Here is a 23,980-nt window from a genome sequence, read left to right on the forward strand (position 1 = left end):
TCTGGAAAACTCCTATTTATACGAGATTGTTTCACAAAGTCTCTCCAGGAGTTCTTGGGTGGCTCAGTGGGTTAAGTATTGGCCATCGGCTCAGGTCCTGCTCTTGGAGTCCGGGATCAATCCTAGCATCAGGCTCCCTGCTCATATGGCTCATATGTATAGACGAGAATGAGTTAGGAGTAGGTTAACTAAGTTTCTTAGGCATTAATGCTGCAATCAAGGTGTTGCTTGGGACTCCTTATCTAAGGCTTGGTTGGGTTCCCATCTGTACATATGTGGCAGAATTTATTTCTGGACAGCCGTAGGAGTCACAGTAGCTTGTTTCTTCTTTGAGGTCAGAAGAAGGGTCTCTGATATCTTACGTTCCTTAAAAGACTCACATGTGGGACGCCTGGGTGGCTCAGTTGGTTAAGTGTCTGCCTTTGGCTCAGGTCATAATCCTGGGGTCCTGAGATCAAGTCCCATGTTGGGCTCCTTGCCTCTCACCCTGCTCGTGTGCTCATGCGCTCTCTTTCTCTCTCTCTCTCTCTCTCAAATAAATAAATAAAATATTTAAGATAAATTAGTAAAAGACTCACATGATTAGGTCAGGCCCACCCAAGTAAATCTTCCTTTTAGACCAAAGTCAACTGATTAAAGGATCTCATTTATACTTGCAAAATCTGTTTTGCCATAGAATGTATCACAATCACAGGGACTTAAGTCTCTTCCATTTAAGAGGAGTTCATGTCATGTTGTTGGATCCATTGGAGGTCGTCATCTTAGATTCTGCTTATATAATTAGTGTGAGTTTATCCATTCTGTTTTCCAAGGTAGTTTTGGTTATTCTTGGCCATTCAAGTTTCTATGTAAGTCTGAGAGTAAAGTTATCAGTTTCCACAAAAATATCTGCTAAGATTTTAATTCTGATTGTCTTGAATCTATAGGCCAATTTGTGGAGAAATGAGATATTTTTGTAATATTAAGTTGTCCAAGCCATGAATATAGTGTATTCATTTACTTAGGTATTCTTTGTTTTTTGTTTTCTCAATAATACCTTATACATTTCTGGAAAATAGTCTTGTTTTTCCTAGTAATCAATTTTTAGTGTATGACATGAACATTGATTAGCTGTTTGTTTTGATAACCTGGGAATGATATGTCTCTCTTTCTTCTTGCTATATTTTCCACAGTGGTCATTTTATAAATGGGTGGTATAAAAGCTATGAACTTTATAAGACAGTCAGTTCAGTTATGGGAAGAAAATACTTGGGTATCTCCCTAGATTTATTGTAATCCATAAAGAGAAGAATGAAGAAATCTAGTATACAGTGAAATGGATATACACACTAATGTGCTGTAATTATGTAATACAATAAATATAGCTACATTGGCAATCGTTACAGTATATAAGCCTATCAAGGTTATACAATGTTACATGCCAAATATATTCATCTGAAAAAAGAAAAGTGACTTAGGAAAAATAACAATAATGGAATTTAATATATAAATTGACATTGTAAGTTTACTGTTTATAAAAAAGGGTTTCCTAAAGAAAAAAAAAAGAAAGAAAGAAAGAAAGAAAGAAAGAAAGAAAGAAAGAAAGAAAGAAAAAGGTTTTCTACATGGAACAGTAACCAAACATTTTGGACACCCCGTCCTACAGGAGTTATGTTCAGAATTATTAAATAGCATTTTCCCTGAAGATGACTGTAGCTCTTTATGTGAACATAGTCCCAGCAGTCCTTTCCTGTGTGTTCACTGACTCCTTTAACTACATTTTAAAAAGATTTTTATTCCTTTGACAGAGAGAGAGAACACATACACGCAGGGGGAGAGCGCAAAGCAGACTCCCCACTGAGCAGGGAGCCTGACATGGGGCTCGATCCCAGGACCCTGAAATCATGACCGGAGCCAAAGGCAAAAACTTAACCAACTGGTGCCCCTTAACTCCATATTTTAGAAGTGTGCATGGTTATGCTCTTGGCCCAGGCTCATGAATGATACTGTGTTATCAGTGAAACCTGCCCTAATAGCAGGAATAGAACTTTTCTCCCCTCTGTAATCTCACTCTACTTTGCACCTGTTTTACTGTAGGAGGATTTCATGCTACATGGTAGTTGGATGCTTCATGCTTGTGTCTGTCAGATTATATGCTCCTTGAGAACAGTGATATGGTTTTATTGGTTTTCAGATTCTCAAGGTAGGAGAGTTCTTTATGGCATGTAGGCACATGATGGGATGCCGGTAACTTATCACACTGGTGAGGAATGTCTGCCATGCTTTCTCCTCCAACCAAGTACAAAGGTAGGCATGCCAGAACACATCTTCTGATTGTGAATAGTGAACTCCGTAACAGTTCTTCGAAAGCTTTTCCATGTCTTCCCATTGTGATTACTTAAATTTGAACACAAATGTGCTGTTTCAGGGATCCTTATCATTTGCGGATGTGACTGTGGGCTTTACCCAGGAGGAGTGGCAGCATCTGGACCCTGCTCAGAGGACCCTGTACAGGGAGGTGATGCTGGAGAACTATAGCCACCTTGTCTCAGTGGGTAAGGATTGTTTCCCGTGTAGACTCCTAGTATGCACTTTCATTCTTGGTTTGACACCTCTAGAAGCTTTGTTGAGTTTAATGATATTTAAGTTTGAGATTTCAAGTATTAAGCAGAAGGATTGTTGAATGACTGTAAAGAATGAAGTGTTGTAATTGGCCCCTGAAGCTTCGTCTTCTGTCTTCTTCAAGGGCCCTGAAGCCCATGAGCCTCGCCGAATTCCCATGTCATTTCCCAATTACAGCGTGTTGCATCCCTAAACCAGAAGTGATCCTGAAGTTGGAGCAAGGAGAGCAGCCATGGATGCTAGAGGAAGAGTCCCCAAGTCAGAGCTACCCAGGTGAGTTAGTATGTATTAAACAGATGGACACTAGGTGACATGGTATGAATTGTTTTTATTCTCAGGTGCTTGCTTATATGTTCGTTTTCACATTTAACAAATACTGAGTACCTGCTGTGCCTCACTCAAGTTTTAGGTGCTGAAACACACGATCAAACTGAATTTGTTCCTGACCTCATGGAGCTTACATTCTGATAGGGAAAGAAAAGAAATAAACACACATAAACATACAATACACATAATATGTCATAATATACATAATACGTAACACATACACTTACTATATACATACTATATACATAGTATGTCAACAAAATAGCAAGGAAGTTATAAATTGAAATAATGAAATGTAATACTTGAGAAAAGGAAGGCATTCAGGAAGGCATTTGGATGATATCAACTTGAATGAAATGATTATAAAATGCACAGGTTTACATGGGAATAAGCATTTGGTTGTATGAGCAGAGGTGATATAGGGAAGACCCCAGGTTGGAGATACTTACTTGGAAATTATCAACGTATGGTAGTATTTAAAGTTTTTATAAAATTAGTATTTGAAGCTAAGGGATCAGGTAACCACCTCTCCTCAGAAGTAAGAAGGAACAAATTTGAGAGGTCTGAATGAAAGCTGTCCCCTGGGACACTAATGTTTAGAAGTCATGAAAATGAGAGGACTCAGCGAAGAAGAGAGAAGGAACAGTCTGGAGAGAAGGTGGAAACAGAATATGGTGTCCTGTAGCTAATATGGCTTTCATAGACAAAATGAGCTTCTTGAAGAAGAATGTATAAAGTCAGCGTTTTCTGCCTTTGTCTGCAAATCATCCAGAAGCACTAAGGGAAGTGAGCAAGGCAAGCTTCATTCTATGACACTAGTGAATATCCGAAATCCCAAATCAGTGCAAGTGTACCTGCAGCAGAGCTGATGACGGATCAAGGAATGTGTGTGTGTTAGCAGGTGGGTAGAAAACAAAAGCATTTCTGATGCGCACGGGGTCTGGCAGTGCGCTTTTCATGAACAGAGCACATCCACACCTAAAACTTCCATGAACAAAGGTGCCATGAACTAGATAGCTGATCTCCCTTGGAGACAGTTTCACTCTGCAAAGGAGATGTACTGAAGTGTAGAAGCACAAACCACACTTTTCAGTAGCCCTGTTTCCATGATGGTGCAAGAGAGACTGTCCATGAGGGAAAACCACCTCATAGACACTAAATGTGCAGAAATAATCTTACATGCCATCTTAGCGGGTACTCCTCTGACATAGAATTTGATGCAAAAACTTACTTGACAACGGTTGATCGGGATTTGCAGACCTTCTACAAAAGTGAGGGAAGCATGTGGGACGGTAAGGCTGGTTAGGAGGAGGGGAAGGCTCAGGGGGGTGATTATCTCGTTGACTGTATCTTTGTAATTAGCACATCTGATTGCTCAGACTAGCAGGATATGTTCCGAGTCTCAGTGTGAACCACTGTGTGCCAGAGCAGCTGGTCAGAAAGGTGGAAGGGAAAAGGATGTGGTCTTTTGTCTTGTTCCTCTCTCTCAGATGAAACTGTTCTGTCGAGTTTTAACTACCTTTCTTTCATGGATTGCATCAGACAGTTGCTGGGGAAGTCGAAGTTCCCCAGTCAGATGCTGGGGAAGTCGAAGCCTCCATGGGCCCAGTTTGGCCTCTGGGCTTGTTTCTGTGAAATGAGCCCAACACTTGGTTTTCCTCAATTTGGAGCTGCAGCAATGCCAGCCCCAGTGAGCTGGCTCTGTGATGACCAAGAGAGCAAGCTGTTGTGGAGGCTGTTCCAACGAGGAAGGAAGGCACATCCTGGTTGATTGTAAACTGAGACCAACACATGTGCAGAACACTTGTTCATAATGCATTACCCCTCTAGCCTAAGGGATGACTCTGTTCCATTTCCCAAGTAAACCTTTTGCAGTGTGGTCTTTCTTGAAAAGCTCTCATCCTTTTAGCCCAAGTAATGGAAAAGGAACCAGCACGAATGCATGCAAAACGATTATAAGAAAAAAGGGGTGAAAATATTGGGAAGAAAGCTAGTTGGTGATAGAATTGTCATCTGATCAAAGTAGTCATAAAGTAGGTAAATTATGTGACCAAATATTAAATCATGAGTTTCCAAAGGGTGTACTAATTGAATTAATTATCTCTGTGATACAAGTATTTAAGAAAGATATTAATAAGGGAATAGCCAACACATGGCAGGGTGTCAAACTGAGAAAAGAGAACAGAAAATATAATTACAGTAAAGAAAGCAAATTGGAAGAACCCCAAGGATGAATACATACTGGCAAAAATCTGTTCAGGACCCGCTTGGGTGGTTCAGTCATTAAGTGTCTGCCTTCGGTTCAGGTCATGATACAAGGGTCCTGGGTTCGAGCCCCTCATTGGGCTTCCTGCTTGGCAGGAGGCCTGCTTCTCCCTGTCCCACTCCCCCTGCTTGTGTTTCCTCTCTCGCTGTGCCTCTCTCTCTCAAATGAATAAATAAAATCTTTTAAAAAAATTTGTTCAGAAAGAAAGGATAGATGTAAGCAAGAAGAAAATGAAATAAAATTAGAAGATTACATTAAAAAGAGAGTTCACATACATCCCATACATAGAATTCCTTCCCCAAAATAGAAAGGAAAAGAAATAGAACAAATGTTTAAAATATTTCAAGAATACTTTTTGTGGGGGGAGAGATTTGTGATTGAATCTGTGTAAAAGAGCCAGTCCTTAGCAACATTAGGATATATTCTGATAAAGGGACTAGATTTCAAAAACAGTTATTTTGACAACCGGCCAATATAAGAGAAAGTCCAGATAGCCTCAGACTTTTCCATAGTAAAATCTGTAGCTCAGAGTCAGCAAGAGCAGTTTCTACAAAATCCTCAAGGTGTCACATTGAGAGCATTACGCCCAGTTAAGAAGATACTCTTCAACAAAGACAGCAAGTCTTTTCTGAAGGGACAAGAACTCTAGGATCTTTGTTCCTAGAAGCCTCTGTTAGAGAATGAGTATCAGGTAACCAGGGGTGACATAAAGAAGCATGGTAAAAAGGCTGGTAGTAGACTCTGACTTTAACTGAAGAACTAATTTTATTTTGTTTTTTAGTTTTTTTTTCTTAAAGTCTTACTTGTTTGAGAAAGAGAGAGAGTGAACATGGTAGGGAGACAGAAAGAGAGACAAGCAGACTCTGTTTTGATCATGGATCCCGACAAGGGACTCTATCCCCAACCCCGAGATCACGACCAGAGCTGAATCCAAGAGTCAGTCAGTCAGCTGACTGTGCCACCCTGACAACCCCCCACAAAGAACTGACTTTAAAACAAATGTGGGAACTAGGTGACAGATTGTACGGTTGCAAATCTAGGCAACACAGAAAGGGTATGTATCTATATAAATAAGAGGAGGCCTTATCAATCGGAGAGGAGAGAAGGTATACAAATACGGTGACTTCTTTTATAACGTAATGTGTGTTTTCCTAAAAAGGAATCACTGCTCCATATAAAATAGTGTACTGAAAATCACAGGGCTAACGAAAAAATGGGTTTAGGGATAAAATTCTTAAGAGCCTTGTCAGTGACACAGTGAGAAGCAGTGTTGAACTCTGTAGCTATAATTTTGTGTTTACTTCTCCTTTCAGTTCTATTGGTTTTTGCATTATCAATTTTAAGAATTATTAGGTGTATAAATACTCGGATCTTTATGTCCTCTTGAGCCCTTGACCCCTTTATGATGATGTCTCTATTTCTGGTAGAACTTTTTTATTCTGAAGCCCACTTTAATATTACTACTGCTAGCCCAGAAATCCTTGCTAAGCCACTTACTGGCTTAGACGAGTCACTTAATCTCTATGAGCCTTTGTTTCCTCATTGTAAATTTGGATAATAAGACCTTTGTCACAATATTTGTGAGCATCAGATGAGGCAAAATACAAATACACAGGGCCTTCCTAAAATAGGCATCTGGGAAGTTTATACTTTTTTTTTTAAGATTTTATTTATTTGACAGATAGAGATCACAAGTAGGCAGAGAGGCAGGCAGAGAGAGAGGAGGAAGCAGGCTCCCTGCTGAGCAGGGAGCCCGATGCGGGTTCAATCCCAGGACCCTGGGATCATGACCTGAGCCAAAGGCAGATGCTTTAACCCACTGAGCCACCCAGGCACCCCTTGGGAAATTTTTTACTTTTAACCGGCATTTAACTAATGCCCTTCTAAAAGCTCAGGATATACATCAATGAACAAGAAAGTCAAGAATGTAAGCTGGGCTTACATTCAGCGGGGAGGTGTAGAGATAAGGACCACAGAGGAAGAAAGGATGCAAATAAATTAATCCTATAATTTCAGGTCATGCTAAATGCTGTGAAGGGTTTTAAAGAGCAGAAGATGAGATGATAGTGATAGAGGGTATTGGGGATAAGTAGACTGTTTCAGCCAAGTGGCCAGGGGTAGTCTCTTCAAGATTGTATCTGGAAGGGACCTAAATTATATAAATAATCTTGACAGCAAAGATATGTAGAAGAGCATTGCTGAGAGAGGCAGGAATGTCTTGGTCAGGAGCACCCTGGACTCGTTCAGTCAATAGCAAGATGGCTAGTGTGTTTCTGTGACGACAAGCACAGTGAGCAATGGTATGAAATAAAGTTCGAGACACCAGCATAAACTTGATCTTGAAGTTCTCGGCCATGGTCCATATACGCTATGGAGTAGGATGCCTCCATCAGAAAGTATGAATACCCAACTTATGTGGCAACATGGACGGTAGTGGAAGAGATTATGCTGAGTGAAATAAGTCAAGCAGAGAGAGTCAATTACCATAGGGTTTCACTTCTTTGTGGAGCATAACAAGTAACATGGAGGACATGGGGAGATGGAGAGGAGAAGTGGTTGAGGGACATTGGAAGGGGAGGTGAACCATGAGAGACTATGGACTCTGAAAAAAAACCTGAGAGTCTTGAAGAGGTCGGGTTTGGGAGGTTGGGGGAGCCAGGTGGTGGGTATTAAGGAGGGCATGTATTGCATGAAGTACTGGGTGTGGTGCAAAAACAATGAATACTGTTTCGCTGAAAAGATAGAAAATAGATAAGTAATTTAAAAAATAGGAAAATATCTAAAGGGCTTCCTGCAGGGCTCCCCTCCCTAGGAAGGCCCTGTGTGCCTTCCAGGAGCCCCTTGGAGCCAAGGGTTCCTAGTATTGTCTGTGGGGCGGACTGCCTGAGCCACGAGGTAAGGATACAAACATACGTCTGTCATTTTTCAGTGAGCTGCATTAATGTGGATCTCAGGGTGCCCTTTCTGCAGGGGACAGAGAGATACCCTTTGAAAACCCTGGATTCTCCGTGCGCATCCGATTTCATAGGCCCTTAGTTCACAGACCTCCCTCTTGCCTGCTCCCCATCCTCCATTCCCTGTCTGCAGGGAGGGTGGCCCTTTGTGGATGGCACCTCCGGGGCCTGCATACATGGCACACCCATGTGGTGTCACTGCGTGGACACAGAGGATGACGCAGCTGACAGCTGGTAGGACCCTTCTGCGGAGGTCAGTCTGTGCACCCTGGAGTATTTGGACCCCAAACCTCTCTGCTGGCTTCACCCCTTGTGCGTGCACTCCTGGGAGCTTGGCATGCAGGGGGCACATCCATCTTAAGTCCCTGCGGGCCTGGCCACTGCCGTGTGGTCTCTTGGAAAGTGACTTCACTCCTTGGCAACAACCCAGGGGATATAGGCATTTACAGGCAGCAAATATAACATGATTTCTTTTTCTTTTTTTTAAGATTTTATTTTTTTATTTGACAGAGATCACAAGCAGACAGAGAGGCAGGCAGAAAGGGAGACAGAGGGAAGCAGGCTCCCTGCTGAGCAGAGAGCCCAATGCGGGACTCAATCCCAAGACCCCGAGATAATGACCTGAGCCGAAGGCAGCGGCTTAACCCACTGAGCCACCCAAGCGCCCTATAACATGATTTCTTTACAACAGTTTCTACCTGGGGCACCTGGGTTTCTCAGTCGCTTAAGCAGTTGCCCTCGCCTCAGGTCCAGGCCCTGGGATCCAGCCAGAGTCAAGCTCCCTGCTCAGGGAATGAGCGTTGTCTTCTCCCTCTGCCTCGCCCTGTCTTGGGAGCGCTCTCTCTCTGCCAAAGAAGTGAGTAACATTGTTACAATGTAAATCAACAAGCTAATAGAAATGATACGTAAATGAAGATATTTTATGAGTTCTGCAACGTACTATGATGGCAGGGAGAACAAAACCAAACTAGTATCAGCATGTATTTACACACGACAATACAGTCGTCATGCTGCTTCAGGTAACACAATTATACCCTTTGGCCCAATTGATATCTAAATAGATCATTTTTCTGGCACAGTTTTGGAAATCTTTCTTAATGGTGTTATGAAAATATGCACTTTTAAGAAGTTAAGTTTTGAATAATACCCAGTCACCTCTGTCCTTCTGGCAAATGTCAGATAATAATTAATTGGAGTTTACAACTTGGTGAGGGTTTCCTTGATGGTGGTGTTGTGAAGGCAAGTCTAGCTATTTAGAGTATCTTAGAGACTACGATGGAGGAAATTGGATGTATTTCTGACGTTCTGTCAAAATAGACTTTTTTTTTTAAGATTTTATTTATTTGACAGAAATCACAAGTAAGCAGAGGCAGGCAGAGCGAGAGGAGGAAGCAAGCTCCCTGCTGAGCAGAGAGTCTGACGTGGGGCTTGATCCCCAGACCCTGGGATCATGACCTGAGCCAAAGGCAGAGGCTTTAACCCCCTGAGCCACCCAGGCACCCCTTATCTGCATTTTTAAGCACTGGACAAGTGACTTGTAATCGTCAGAGTGTATTGTCAATGTAAACCGTCTATTTAAATAGACCACATGCCTTGCTAAACCCTCCTGTTTCTCTCTTGAAAATAAAACACCATTTTCTTTCACATGATCATGTCGTGCATAGTATTTGTGAAGGATTTTGAGAGTTTCAAGACAAAGGTGCTGAAGGCTTTTGAGGACAAAAATGAATATTGTTGCAATTTTTAATTGATCTCCCTTATCCATGAAATAGTTTCAAATTCATATTTATCCCAGACTTTCTTTGATTGTTCGCTCAAGGAGTGAGGCACTGAAAATCAGCTTTTCACGCATCCTAACTTCTCTTTACTAATGAATGAGTCTATATGTCAGCATTCAATATTGACACTCTATTTTAAAGTAACCATAGGGAAGACATCCTGATTAAGAATGTTTGGATTCAGGGCGCCTGGGTGGCTCAGTGGTTTAAGCCGCTGCCTTCGGCTCAGGTCATGATCTCAGGGTCCTGGGATTGAGTCCCGCGTTGGGCTCTCTGCTCGGCAGGGAGCCTGCCTTCCTCTCTCTCTCTCTCTGCCTGCCTCTCCATCTACTTGTGATTTCTCTCTGTCAAATAAATAAATAAAATCTTAAAAAAAAAAAAGAATGTTTGGATTGGGGGTTGGTCACCTGGGTGGCTCCACTGGTTAAGTGTCTGACTTGGTTTTGGCTCCAGCTTTGATCTCTCAGTTATGGGGTTGAGTCCCACATGGGCTCTGCGCTCATACGGAGTCTGTTTCTTATTCTCTTTGCCTCCCCCTCTGCGCCTCCCCCTGCTAGCTCATGCTTTCTTGCCCTCTCTCTCTAAAACAAATAAAATCTTTTTTTTTTTAAGATTTTATTTATTTGAGAGAGAGACAGTGAGAGAGAGCATGAGCGAGGAGAAGGTCAGAGAGCGAAGCAGACTCCCCGTGGAGCTGGGAGCCCGATGTGGGACTCGATCCCGGGACTCCGGGACCATGACCTGAGCTGAAGTCAGTCGTCCAACCAACTGAGCCACCCAGGAGTCCCAACAAATAAAATCTTTAAAAAAAAAAAAAATTTCTGGATGATAGATGTGAAAGTCATTTTTTAAGTACTTGCCAGGGGGTGTGTAAAATAGGAGTTCAATATAAGCAATCCATTTTAATCCTTCACTTTTCTTACCTTAAAGCTCAGTAAACATTTGGTCATTGAATGTTGAATGCTAATGCATTCCGTTTGCCCATCTCATGAAAGAGACAAAGGGAGGCAGGTACCTTAATAAAGGCAGCAGGGACTTAAGCACTTAATCCTGGTGAAATGAAGATGTTTAAGTGCCACTCACTCTTCCTGAATTACTCTTGGGTCAGAAGCAGTCAGTCAACTGCAAACATCTTATGTGCAGTTAAGAAATCCAAGTTAATTAGTAGAATTAAATAATTCCCAGCACTGCCCAACAAAACAGTAACAGATCTTAGCAGTTTGGTGCATAAATTGCAATTATTGGAGGTGGTTGGTAATGCTGAATATCTAATGCAACTCTTCTGGACTTGGCACGAAGGCCGGGCACAGCCTAGTCACACTGACCATTATTCTAGTCAAGGCTAACACATTGCAGAGGAGTACTCTCTGTTGCCTGTCACCAGTGTAATCTCAGCCTCTGACATCTGCCCTCTCAAATCCAAACAGGAATGTAGAAATTTAGCTAGCTACCTAGATTTTTTTCAGAAAGAGAATCAAATATCCAAATTGAAGACCCCAGTTGAGGGTAGATTGGGGATAAGGAAAAGCTTGCCTTGACCTTAGATAATTCTTTTCAAGGACTATAGCTCTTGAAACTTTAAATAATGTCTCAAAATTGTCATTAGGAAAGAACCTTCTGCATCTGACATTTTTAACCATTGTGTCTTAAGTGGTAGTCAGGACATATATTTTGTTCCCCTCTGTCTCCCCTTGTAGCATCGAGCTCTCGGCCCTACATAGTATCTCTTGGCGAATGAATGCTGAGTCAGTGGAGGGTACCTTCCGATCCCAGCAACCAAGGTGGAAAATGGTTGGCAAGGGCTTACTGGAACATGAACACATAAAAACATACATGTAAATGATTCTATATTTACCCGACATTCTAAGAGTTATCTTCATGCCTCACAAGATTCAAATAACTAAAATTGTTAAATGTTTCAATTTTTTTTAAATTGGCTTATCTATCCAAAGCCCTTTGGAATATAACTGGTTCAAAGGGAAGATTATATTTTATAATAATACTGGTTTTGGTTTTCTTCTTCCCCTGTTAGGAAAACTCTTTTTTTTTTTTTTTTTAAGATTTTATTTATTTATTTATTTGACAGAAAGACACAGAGATAGAGGGAACACAAGCAGGGGGAGTGAGAGAGGGAGAAGCAGACTTCCTGCCAAGCAGGGAGCCCGATGTGAGCCTCCATCCCAGGACCCTGGGATCATGACTGGAGCTAAAGGCAGCCGCCTAATGACTGAGTCACCCAGGCGCCCAGGAAAATTCTTATATTATAGACCCTATTGTGGTTTTGGTAAATTATTGCCGTTACAGGTGAACCTCAGATGCAGACAACTTTGTTTTATAAATATTCACATAGCAGAATTTGGACTTGGTGAATGCGATCCCCAGTTCTCACACAGCTGTCTGTAGAAGGCCTCCTCTCAGGAAACTCAAAGCTTGAAGCATCTTTTGGAAGGGATTGGGGAATGAGCTGTACAAACTGTCTTCTAATCAGGTCCTTGGTGCTTGAACTTGTAGGTTCCCCTCCGTGTCTGTGGTTGAGCATTCAGATTTATAAATGGCTCCATACCCAAATCATAAAAGCAGGGGTGGGCATTTTCCTCCTAACTCCATGGTTCACTTAAGAGGGTCCAGAAGGCTTGTGGACGTCAGCAGTAAGGAAACTCATACTTTAAAATGCATGCAAACAGAGTTTGGGCTGAATGTTAACTCAGTAACAAGCTTTTTAATATATCATCTCTTCACTATTACCTGGGCTTTTGTTTTGTATCAGTTTATCAAAGAGGAAGCAAGGCTATGGATGGGTACCAGTCATACTTTAAGAAAGGAAGTATAAGCAAATAATAATAATAATAATAATAATAAGTAAATAAAATGAGGGGCCTTTAGTATGCTGAATAAAAAATGGCCATGTAACCACAAAACGAGAGATTACAGAAACTACCCCATTTTCCAACCTTTTTATCATCCAAGATGGAACAACACTGACCATGTCTTTTCAGATCCCTAAATTTGGTCAGCAGTTTGTGCATAAAAACAGCAACAGTAATCATATTGTTACTCTCAATCTGTTTTGAAAGAAACTATAAAATTAGGAGATTTTGAAATGGGCACATGGGTGTGGCTGTGCCATGTGTTGTGTTTTCACACGGGCAGGAAGTCACAGGGGAAATGAGTGCCGGCCTCATGCTCTTTCCTTACAACCCAATTTTGAGTACTTAGCTGAGGAAGGAGTAAGCATTTCATTTTTTTTACGTAGGCCTCATGGAATAATTTGTAACCAGCTTCTAAGATGTGCCTTTTATTATCTGTGGATCTATTTATATTTAATGGTCATATTATCAATAATTATAGTTTTTCTGTAATATATTATATAATATATAATTTTACATATATACACACATGCACATACATGCACACACGCACACACACCAAAATTTGGCACACCAGTTGGTTCTGCAGTCTTTATTCAGGACAGGGTTTCTAAAATACAGGGCAGCAGCATATCATCCCATTTTAAAATTTCCATGGGGTGTCCGGGTGGCTCAGTGGGTTAAGCCTCTGCCTTTGGCTCAGGTCATGATCTCAGGGTCTTGGATCGAGCCCCACATCAGGCTCTATGCTCAGCAGGGAGCCTGCTTTCCTCTCTCTCTGCCTACTTGTGATCTATCAAATAAATAAATAAAATATTTAAAAAGAAATAAATAAAAATATAAAATTTACGTAGATGTGCCGACTGGGCTTTAAAAAAATCGTTTATTTTAGCGTGAAAGTCAAGGGACCCTTCAGTCTGTTTTCACCTGTCTTTCCACCCTCTTGGCCACTCTGCCCTTCCGTGAACCACCCTGGTACCTTTCTGGTATGCTCCCTGATTTCACAGCACCTCTTCTCGCCAGCATACCTTTTTACATTAGTGAACTCCATCTTTTCTTCTGTCACCCTTGTGTTTGAGCTGTCCTCTAAGTTCCAGGTGGATGGCTGGTTTTTCCTCTCAGAAGGGGTTGCTCTTTTTGCTTGTGGTTTGCATTGACTCGGACCAGGGTCTGCAGTCATATACACACACACACACATACATGTATGTGTATATATATATATATATATATTTTTTTTTTTTAACCTTTTCTGCTCCACATTATTGGTGTTTTTCTCCAGGTGCTTTTAGGATTTTCTCTTTATCCCTGGTTTGAAGCAATTTGATTATGATGTCCCCTGGTGATTTTTTTTTTTTTCCTATTTCTTCTCTTGGGCATTTTTGGAGGTTCATGAATCTGTGGGTGTATAGTTTTCATCAGATTTGGAAATTTTTCTGTCAGTATTTCTTCAAACATTTTGTCTACCCCCCTTCTTCCCCATTCTATCCCCTTTTAGGGAAATCTCATTCCCATTCATTTGGTCATCTGATGTCCCACTTCTCACTGAAGCTTCATTCTTTTTTCTTTTTTTTAATATCAGACACTGTATATTTTTCCCACAGGAGTTTGATTTGAGTCTTTTTTTTTTTACTTTAGTTTTATTAGAGAGAGATTACAAGTAGGCAGAGAAGAAGACAGAGAGAGAGGAGGAAGCAGGCTCCCCGCTGAGCAGAGAGCCTGATGTGGGGCTTGATCCCAGGACCCCGAGATCATGATCTGAGCTGAAGGCAGAGGCTTAACCCACTGAGTCACCCAGACGCCCCTTGATTTTTATTTTTTTTAAAGATTTTATTTGCCCATTTAAGAGAGAGAAAGTGCAGCAGACAGACAGAGAAGCGGGCCACCTGACGTCCAAAGAGACTGATACAGGATTCGATCCCAAGACTTTGGAATCATGGTCCAAGTCCATGAACTAGCCAAGCATCTCTGATTTGGTTCTTCTTACGTCTTGTATGATCCTGTTACCATCCTCCTAGTTGACTCTCTCAACACTGTGTGTGTGTGTGTGTGTGTGTGTGTGTGTGTGTGTGTGTGTGTGTAAGCTCCTTCAATGTCCTTATCTACTAATGATGCCATCAATTTCACATCCAGACTCATTTCTATTGATTCTCTGTTCATTAGAGATCGCACATTTCTGTTTGTTTGCATGTCTCAGGACTTTTAGATTTGATGCCAGACATTGTGAATTTTATTCTATGGGTTACTGTTACTTTGTATCCCTCTAAAATGTTTTATCTTTGTTCTGGGATGCATTTAAGTTGGAAACACTTCAAGCTCTTTGATACTTCTGTTTAACATTTTTAGGAGACTCCCTGAAGTCTCTGGTCTAAAGTTACTGTGGCCTTACTCCTGCAGTGGTGCCTTCGGAGTGCTTTGCCAGATGTCCCACGTGTCAGGAGACCTTTCCACTCCAGATGGGTGAAATACAAATTCTCCCCAGCCTGTGTATTCTGAAGATTGCTTTGATACTCCTTTCTTGGGTCCATCTCCCAACCTCAGGTCGTTTCCTTCTGCCCACGCAGTGGGCAGTCACACCCAACAGAACTCCAGAACCCTCCCTCTCTTTGCAGCTCCTCAAATCCTAGTTCAGCCATCATGTCCCAAATGAGAGTCTGTGGATTTCTTTTCTCCCCAAGAGAAGTGTTTATGACTTCATCTCCAGTTTTTCAGCTTTTCACTTTACCTAGCATTATGGCATGTCTCTGTTTTATTTTGTATTATTCCTTGAGGCTTACAAGTTACCTCTCAATAAATTGCAAGCCCCTTGAGAGCAGAATCCATGACACACCCTTTTCAAAGTCCCCACTGCACATCACAAAATGTGTAGTGCGCACACGGTGCATCATAAAGGTCAATGGAATGAATGAATAAAGGCATTTGTCATATGTCCTCATTAATTAATGTGGGAGAATTTGGGCCTCTGTCTAACATTGCAGGAAAATGAAATACATTTTCCAATAGTTGCCTTTGCTCAGCTTTCTCCCCCTCAGTCTTTCTGCATAATTTCACGAGTGACAGGAAGGAGGGCATAATAAGCACATTTATTAAATTTGTAGAGGATTCCAAATCCAAAGGGAATCGTAATCTCAAAATATAAGATTAGGGTTAATTCTATCCTTGGCAAGTAAGATGAGCAATCAAAAAGTAAGTAAAATTAAGTGAAACTACAAGGTATTAAATTTTAGAAAGAAATTAAGCCACCTGCCATGATAGAGATGGTTGGAACCACGTAAGATTGTAAAAGCTATAGTGAATCACAAGCTGAAAATGTGTCAAAAATGAAATTTCCTGTTGTTATAAGATGCTTTGTAAAAGTGGCAAAGATAATTATCCTTTTACAGTCATAATTGTACAACCCTTATAAAATCCTGTGTCAGTTTTTGAGGTCTGTTTTTGATAGCATTAGCAAATATAGGGTTTTAAGATGAAAGCTATTAAATTGTTGCAAATGGAACCCATTTTTCCCTTTTGCTCTTTTATTTTTATGCAAGAACAAGGTGCATGTACAGCAAATTAGCTTCCTGTAACAAAGAAAACATGCAAACAAAAAGGAACAACCACTGCCTATAACTGAAACCAAAGCACTAGCCTTAGCATTGGGAGACAGTAAGTGAGAAACATGACACACTATTATGAACATTGACTAGCATTTAAGTGGGGGCTGCACTGACCTCTTCCAGGCATGCAAAAGAGTGTCTAGCATTCAAATAGCTTTTTTAACTTTTCAGCATATCATAAATATAATATCTAAACCTCACAGTGAATTTGTGAAATATTATTTCCATTGTACAGATGACAAAATTGAGTAGTTTTTTAAAAATCTTTTTATAAGGATTTATTTAGTTATCTGAAAGAGAGTGTTGGGGGTAGGGCAGAGGGAAAGAATCTCAAGCAGACTCCTTACTGAGTGTGGAGTCCAATGCGGGGCTCGATCTCACAACCCTGAGGTCATGACCTGAGCTGAAATCAAGAATCAGATGCTCAACTGACTGAGCCACCCAAGCCTCCCTAAAATTGAGTGATTTTGAAGACATGAACCCCATTTTAAGTCAGGTGGCTAAGCAGCATAGTCTAGACAGAAATAGTAATCTGTACAATACTGTGTCAAATGAACAGTAATCCCAAATAAATATGGTGTAATATTTTGAAAGCACCAATGTGCTATGAAATGGAAGATGGTAAATATTATTTTCTGTGGCCTGGAGATTGGACCCTCCTGAAAAAGTACTCTTAGGAATTCCCATGAATTCCTTCAGTATTCAGGGGAAAAGAAAATGTATTAGTTATTTTCCAGATTGTCACACTAAGAAACCCAAAACATTTGTCTTCCATGAGCTTTCTTCTTGGGGGTAAGTTGAGAATTAATATTATAAGCTTACAGTGCTGCCAACTCCTTCCCTATTGTGCATGGGTCAGTGATTTAAGTGACTCTGCCACCTCCAATCACTTATTTATTTTTAGGTTGTTTTATATTCCTCTTTAGAAATGATAAGTTGGAGTACGCAGGTGGCTCAGTCCATTAAGCATCTGACTTGATTTCAGCTCAGGTCACGATCTCAGGTCGTGAGATCAAGTCCCACAGTCAGCTCCACGCTCAGCACAGAGTCTGCTTTGAGATTCTCTTTCCCTCGCCCTTTGCTCCTCCCCACACCACATGTGCTCATGCTCTCTCAAATAATAAATCAATAAATCTTGAAAAACAAACAAAAACCAAAACAAACAAACAAAAAGAATGTTAAGTTAATGACAGGGTCCCTTGAATTTCATGTTGAAGATTTGGACCCAAAAAAGGATAATGAAATTGATGTGGACTTGGAAGAATTATGCTTTGTAAGCAGAAGACTGTGAGAACAGAAGGGAAAGAGGAGGGAATTAGCACAGAGGCTGTTTGGTAGATGGACCATGAGTGAGTGTCCACCCAAGGTGGATGCTTTCTCTGGGAGTCCTCGGAGCAGATCAGCTGCTCCGAGGTGTGGATCAGACATGAGACTTGGGTCTGGGACAGATGGGTCAGTGGAATACGTTCTGGATCTGAGGGGTTTCGTGCAGCTGCTGTGGGAACCCCACTTCTCAGAGTCCTTTCCTGTCCTTTCTGTGTGCCTGCAGTTTTTCTTCACCGAAGAGAATTTTGCTGGCTTGGGAGTGTCTGACGACAGCATAATAGGTTGATAAATTAGGCTTTGTTAACTCAATAGAATATTTTTGGCAAAGAGAGGCTGTTCTGTAGCCACTTCTCCTCATATTTATCTTCTGGCTTGACAAATCCCGAACAGGTAAAGACATACTCCACATAGTTACTATTCAAAAGTCTTGTCCCGTGAGCCTAAAATTGCCTTTTGTGGGATAACAAGTACGATCATGTGAAGGAATTTGGTCATTCAGTTGACTGACCACCACTGGTGTGAAATTATATGACCCTAGAAAGCCTTTTCTGTCATTTTTACGATGCTCTGCAGCTCGGAAAATTCCGGGGTTGGTGGGGGGGAATTCCTAGGTCTGTCTGGAAACATAAACTTATAACAGTCTGGAAATGAAAGAGACCCGGAGATCATTTTATTCCCTCATTCTAGAGATGAGGGTACTGTATCACACACAGGGTGCCTCACTCGGAATGTTCTGGAAGGTACTAGTGTTGTCGCCACTGTTCTGTCCTGGCTTCTCTGGAGAGATGTTGGTCTTTCACAGTGGAAGCCAGCAAACCTCTTTATAGGTCTCTCTCTATTCACGAAGCCTGGGAATCCATCTCTGTCCTCCTCATTGCTCTCCATTGCCTCCCAGGAAACCCAAAGGTCCCTTTGCCACTGGCCCCTGGGCCTCACTGGCTGTTTGTTTAAGTCGGCATCCCTATGGCAATAGGTCCTGTTCAGGGTCAAGTGCGGTTAATGCTTTATTATTTTCTAGTTATGATGTTTGTGATGCTAACTGTTTATAGCAACAGACAGTAGAAGCCTATGCAGACTTTATTTTGACAATCTGGCATTTAACAGGAATAAACGGAAGACACATTTTGAGGATAAAAGACCAGCAGTTTAATCTTGGTGTCACGGGTGTCAAGGTTTCTTACCAAAAGTGGCTTTGTGGGGAAGAGCCCAGCTTCTGACTTTCACCCACTTTATTTGGTATAAGGCCGTATGAAACGTGGTAGAATGACCCTCAAGCAGGGAGTATATCCGGTATGCATTTATATGGTCAAATTGGAAGGGGTCGAATCAAACTAGTGATGCAATAAACTGAATAAAATGAGTATTTTCTTAACAAAAAGCGATGCCAGAAATGGGAGAGAGGAAGTAAGAAGAAAAGGCTTGTATAAATAACTGGAATTCTGAGAGCTTATCACCAAATAGTCATGTTGTCCTACAGAGAAAATAAAATGCAGAGAAAACAAGAGGGAAAAAAATACATGTGTCACAGCACATGGTCTCACCAAGGGTTACTGAAACCCACGATGAATAACCAAGGTCAATGCAGACTACCAATGCTGCATCATAAGTCAATGTAGACTACCAATACTGCAAAGAGAGGAGTTTCAAACATTACCCTCTTCAACTTTAGGCTACAGTAAACGCTTAAGGTTATTTGTGGTTTTGCTTGACATTTGTTGAGCAGGAATACTATTAATTCCTATTATTTATTGATTATCATGGGCTAGGTGATTTATGTATTACGTTTGCCATGACCACACAAGATGTGTATTTTTTTGCAGGAGAGCATGTGATTTGTAATTGATGGAATCAGATGGATCTATCTGGTTCCCAGGCTAACGCCCTTTCCAGGACATCAGAGCTTCCTTAGGTGTGTTCCGTAGTGTTTACCACCACTAATGTATGTGAATCACTGGGGGTGTTTCTGACAGGCTCCATGGTGATGTCCGTGCTGGTGACCATGGGGACCACACTTAGCACACTCACCACAAGTAGCAAAGTTCTAGAGTGCAGTATTTCCAGAGTATTTCTATAGATATGATTAAAACAAAAAACATACTCTTAGCAAAACAGGGAAGACGGGGCTAAGCAGGACTGAACTGATCTTCTTACAGGTCTTCTTGGAGCCTTGAACTTGCTCATGTACATTGGGAACTGAGAGGAGAAGAGCATATATCCCATCTTTCAAATCTGTTTGGCTGCAGAAATTTTTTTCTCATAAAGCATACCTCAGGATCAGCGTTCACTTTCAAAGTATTGCTTTCCATCAGGTTGTTTCAAGGGAATGCCTTTTCTGGAAAATACTGAAACAAAGACTTGGCAGCAGTCAGAAGGGGGTAAAATTATATGACCTTTACGATGCCTCGTGGTTATTGGAGTTGGGAAAGGATGGAGGGGCATGAGGGGGAGACAAGGATGATTAAAGTGGGACTTGTGCCTTCAAGGAGAGCTCAGCCTGGTGAAAATACATGTAAAAAATCCACTGCAGGGCAGGATGAAATGAATTCTAAATGTAGGTTTAAAAATAAAAAAACGGGGGCGACTGGGTGGCTTAGTGGGTTAAAGCCTCTGCCTTTGGCTCAGGTCATGATCTCAGGGTCCTGGGATCGAGCCCCGCATCGGGATCTCTGCCCAGCAAGAAGCCTGCTTCCTCCTCATTCTCTCTGCCTGCTTGTGATCTCTGTCTGTCAAATAAATAAAATCTTAAAAAATAAATAAATAAAATAAAAATAAAAAAACATGCAGTGAGAAATAGAGGGGTAACTGTTCTAAGCTTTTGTTAGTAGTATTGAATTCTTGCTTTTTTCCTGTATCTGATGCTTCCTTTAGTGAAATCCTTAGATCTTGTGGAAATTGCTTGTTTAGGGTCAGAACATTTTCCAGATTGAACATTTTCCTGCATTAGAACTCTGGCTTTTCCCGACTTCTCCATGGGGGCCAGGCCAGAACATCAGTGATTTTTTTTTCTCCCCAGAACGTGTCCTGCATGATTTTACACATCAGTGTTCTGAATTTCTTCTTCAATTCAGCTATTTTATGGGGGGGGGGGGGGTGGTGAGGACTTGGATCATTCCAGAGGGGGAGATCTGGGGCTGTCGGTAGCAAAGGGCACTCTGCATTACCACCTGCATGTGGCACCCTTGGGTGGCCATTAGAAAGGGCTTTGTTGGGGCACCTGGGTGGCTCAGTGGGTTAAAGCCTCTGCCTTCGGGTCCTTGGGATCGAGCCCCGCATCGGGCTCTCTGCTCGGTGGAGAGCCTGCTTCCTCCTCTCCCTCTGCCTGCCTCTCTGCCTGCTTGTGATCTCTGACAAATAAATAAATAAAATCTTTTAAAAGGGGGGGGGGCTTTGTTTGTCCTAGCCCCTATTTCCCTGGATCTGATCTCAGAAGTCTCAAGCAAATGCATCTATGTCGCTCTTTTGTCAGCCAGAGCTAAGAACTCTGGTTCTCCCAGACAGAGACAGCCACAGGATCTTTGCTTTCAAATGGAAAGTCTGGTTGTATGATTGCTGACCTATTCAGTATGTAGAACATTTGTATAAACCCCATGTTCCAAGAGGAATCATGAAATTTTGCTGTCAGCTTTGCTGCTGTAGCTCTTCTCTTTCTAGATCACTCCGTCATTCCATCACTTTTTCCTCCTCAGGATCTAGAATCATTTGTTTTCAGTTTACCTATTCTTTTGGACATTTAGCTTTCTTTTGATCAGATTCTGTCTCTTATGGCACCTCCTTTTCTCTTAAAAATTGCCATGATAAACAGCAAACAAACCACAAATGTGGTATCTATCACCTCATTTTTTTTTTTTTAAGATTTTATTCATTTATTTGACAGAGAGACACAGCGAGAGAGGGAACACAAGAACGGGGAGTGGTAGAGGGAGAAGCAGGCTCCCCACCGAGCAGGGAGCCCAAGGCAGGGCTCGATCCCAGGTTCCTGGGATCATGACCTGAGCCAAAGACAGATGCTAAATGACTGAGCCGCCTAGGCATCCCAGTATCAACTCATTTTTAAAGTGTTTTTTGATTAAAAAAATTTAAAAAAAAAAATAAAGTGGTTTTTGGATTTTAGAGCATTCTGGTTTAATAGTTGATGATGAAGTCAGGTTCGGTGGGGTGAGGAGGTTCGGAGCCGACGACTAAAGAAAGAATTCTTAAGACATCGTTGGTGCAAAATGGTGGTTTATTAAAGCACGGGGACAGGACCCGTGGGCAGGAAGAGCTGCTGCTCTGGGTTGTGAGGGTAGGCATGTTATATACCCTGCAGTTGGGGGGAGGTGGTGAAAGGATGGGAGGCTTCAACAGAGTTCTCACATGTTAGGGAGGGCCTACAAGGTGCCAGGGGGGAGTCCTTGCCCTTATGGCTTGATCAGTGTCGTCTTTAGGTCAGGCATTAACGTCAAGATAGTTGGGAGATTCTTGGTGGGGTATTATGATCCGGCTATCATTTACATTCCCTTCTACCTCAGTCTCCTCCAGTTTATGGTGGGAGGGGGACATTAGGGCTTCAGGAACCGAGAGTTATTTGCCTCTGGAAATTTATGCTATTGATAAGGTAACCTCCCTTCCTGTTTAGGTCTCTAGGACATCTGTAGAGCAAGGGAGATTCCTGTTCTGCAGGATTGCGATCCCTGCAAGTTAACTATTTATCGTTTTATGGCAATCAGGGGTGCCTGAGGAATGCTACACATATGGAGGGGAGCAGGTGAAGAGGGGGTGCAAGGCGCCAGCTTTTACTTTGTCCTCAGCCAGCCTCCTGCTCCCTCATCAGTAGTCACAAAAGCTCTGTATTAAAACATGTTGAACATGCTTGGAGGGTACAGCTGACCCCCATGGCATTTTCGGATTTAGTAATTTTTATTTTGCCCTCATGTGGTTCCTCTCAGATTCAATGAAAGTTCGTGGCACCTAGATCCGAATGGTTCCAAAGGCCGTGGGTGAACCTAGACAGTACCAGTGTCTCTCTGTATCCATATGACTTTGTAGTCCTCTGGTGATCTGAGTGTAATCAGTAATGCCTATGACATAGAAAATTTAATTCTTTGTGAAAAATGGCCATCAAATGAAAGAAATAATTTTAACAAAATACAAAAATATGTTTAACTTGTGGTATGAGGATATACACAGGAAACACGTGATTTCCTATGAAAATGTGATGCAGAAAAAGGCACCTGAATAAACATCTCAGTAATCTCAATTTGAGGGACTCAGGGATGTTAGCCTCAGGAGTGTGTTACCCACCTTTCCGTGCATGAGGGAAAGCATTGTAATGAAGATGGCTGCCTAGGGGACCTGAGGGAAGGCTCACAATGGGCAGGAAGGTGAAAAGACAGCAGGCTTTAGATGGCCACACAAGGAACTGTTGGGTTTAAATAGCTGACTTTGGTAATACAAAGAATCACAAATCTTAGTTCACGATCTTGCTTGTCACAAAATGAAAGTGCATGTGTGAGTTTCACATGGCTGTGTCATAAAAGTGATGTTCAGGAAAATATGTTGCCTTAACTTCACATTTCTGTTGTTTATTCTTCTTCTGGGGGGTGAGTTACGCACCTTGTGATTTCAGGAGCATTTTAAACCCAGAAGCACTTACAACACCCCTTCGACCTTGACTTTATCCAGTGTGGCCTTCTTGGTATTTCTTGCTTCAGTTCTAACACTTCTGCCCATTCTCACCTTCGGGCTTTCCTCATCCCTGGCCTGGATGATAAGAACAGCCTCCTAATTGATCCATTTGTCCTAAGATTCCTTACTCAGACTCCCCTACACACTGCTACCAGGATTCTTTCCCAAAAACAAAACAAAACAAAACAAACCTTAACGATAATCTCTTCATACAGCAAATCCACTTCTAGTAGATTCTCCTCACACATAAGGGTATGGATGTATGTATCCAAACATTTGTTCCCATTTTATTTGTGACAAAACAATTGGGTGACTTAAGTGTCTATCATATGGAAAAAATGACATTTTTTCTAATGCCTACCTAATATACCAGAAATCAGCAAACTTTTTCTGTAAAGAGCTAAATAGTCATATTTTAGGGGTTTCATGCTATATGATCTCTGCCATGATTACTTGACTCTGCTCTTACATCAGGAAAGCAGCCACAATGATGGGCGCCTTTGGGTAGCTCAGTTGGTTAAGCCTCTGACTCTTGGTTTCAACTCAGGTCATGATTTTGGGATGGTGGGATCTAGCCCCACATCGGGGTCTGTGATTGGCA

At 41.7% G+C, this 23,980-nt stretch overlaps 1 protein-coding gene across 1 annotated transcript in view; it reads left to right on the forward strand.

Annotated features, from left to right (window-relative positions):
- The window catches only part of LOC309859831 (lipase member K-like), a 596,159-nt gene that overhangs the window by 479,014 nt on the left and 93,165 nt on the right, over nucleotides 1–23,980 (forward strand). The window contains exon 5 of the mRNA XM_082720951.1: nucleotides 2,726–2,874. Coding sequence (XP_082577077.1) covers nucleotides 2,726–2,874 — 149 coding nt within the window. The remainder of the gene's footprint in view (nucleotides 1–2,725; nucleotides 2,875–23,980) is intronic.

The sequence above is a fragment of the Mustela nivalis genome (assembly GCF_964662115.1).
Source record: "Mustela nivalis genome assembly, chromosome: 2".
NCBI lineage: Eukaryota > Metazoa > Chordata > Mammalia > Carnivora > Mustelidae > Mustela > Mustela nivalis.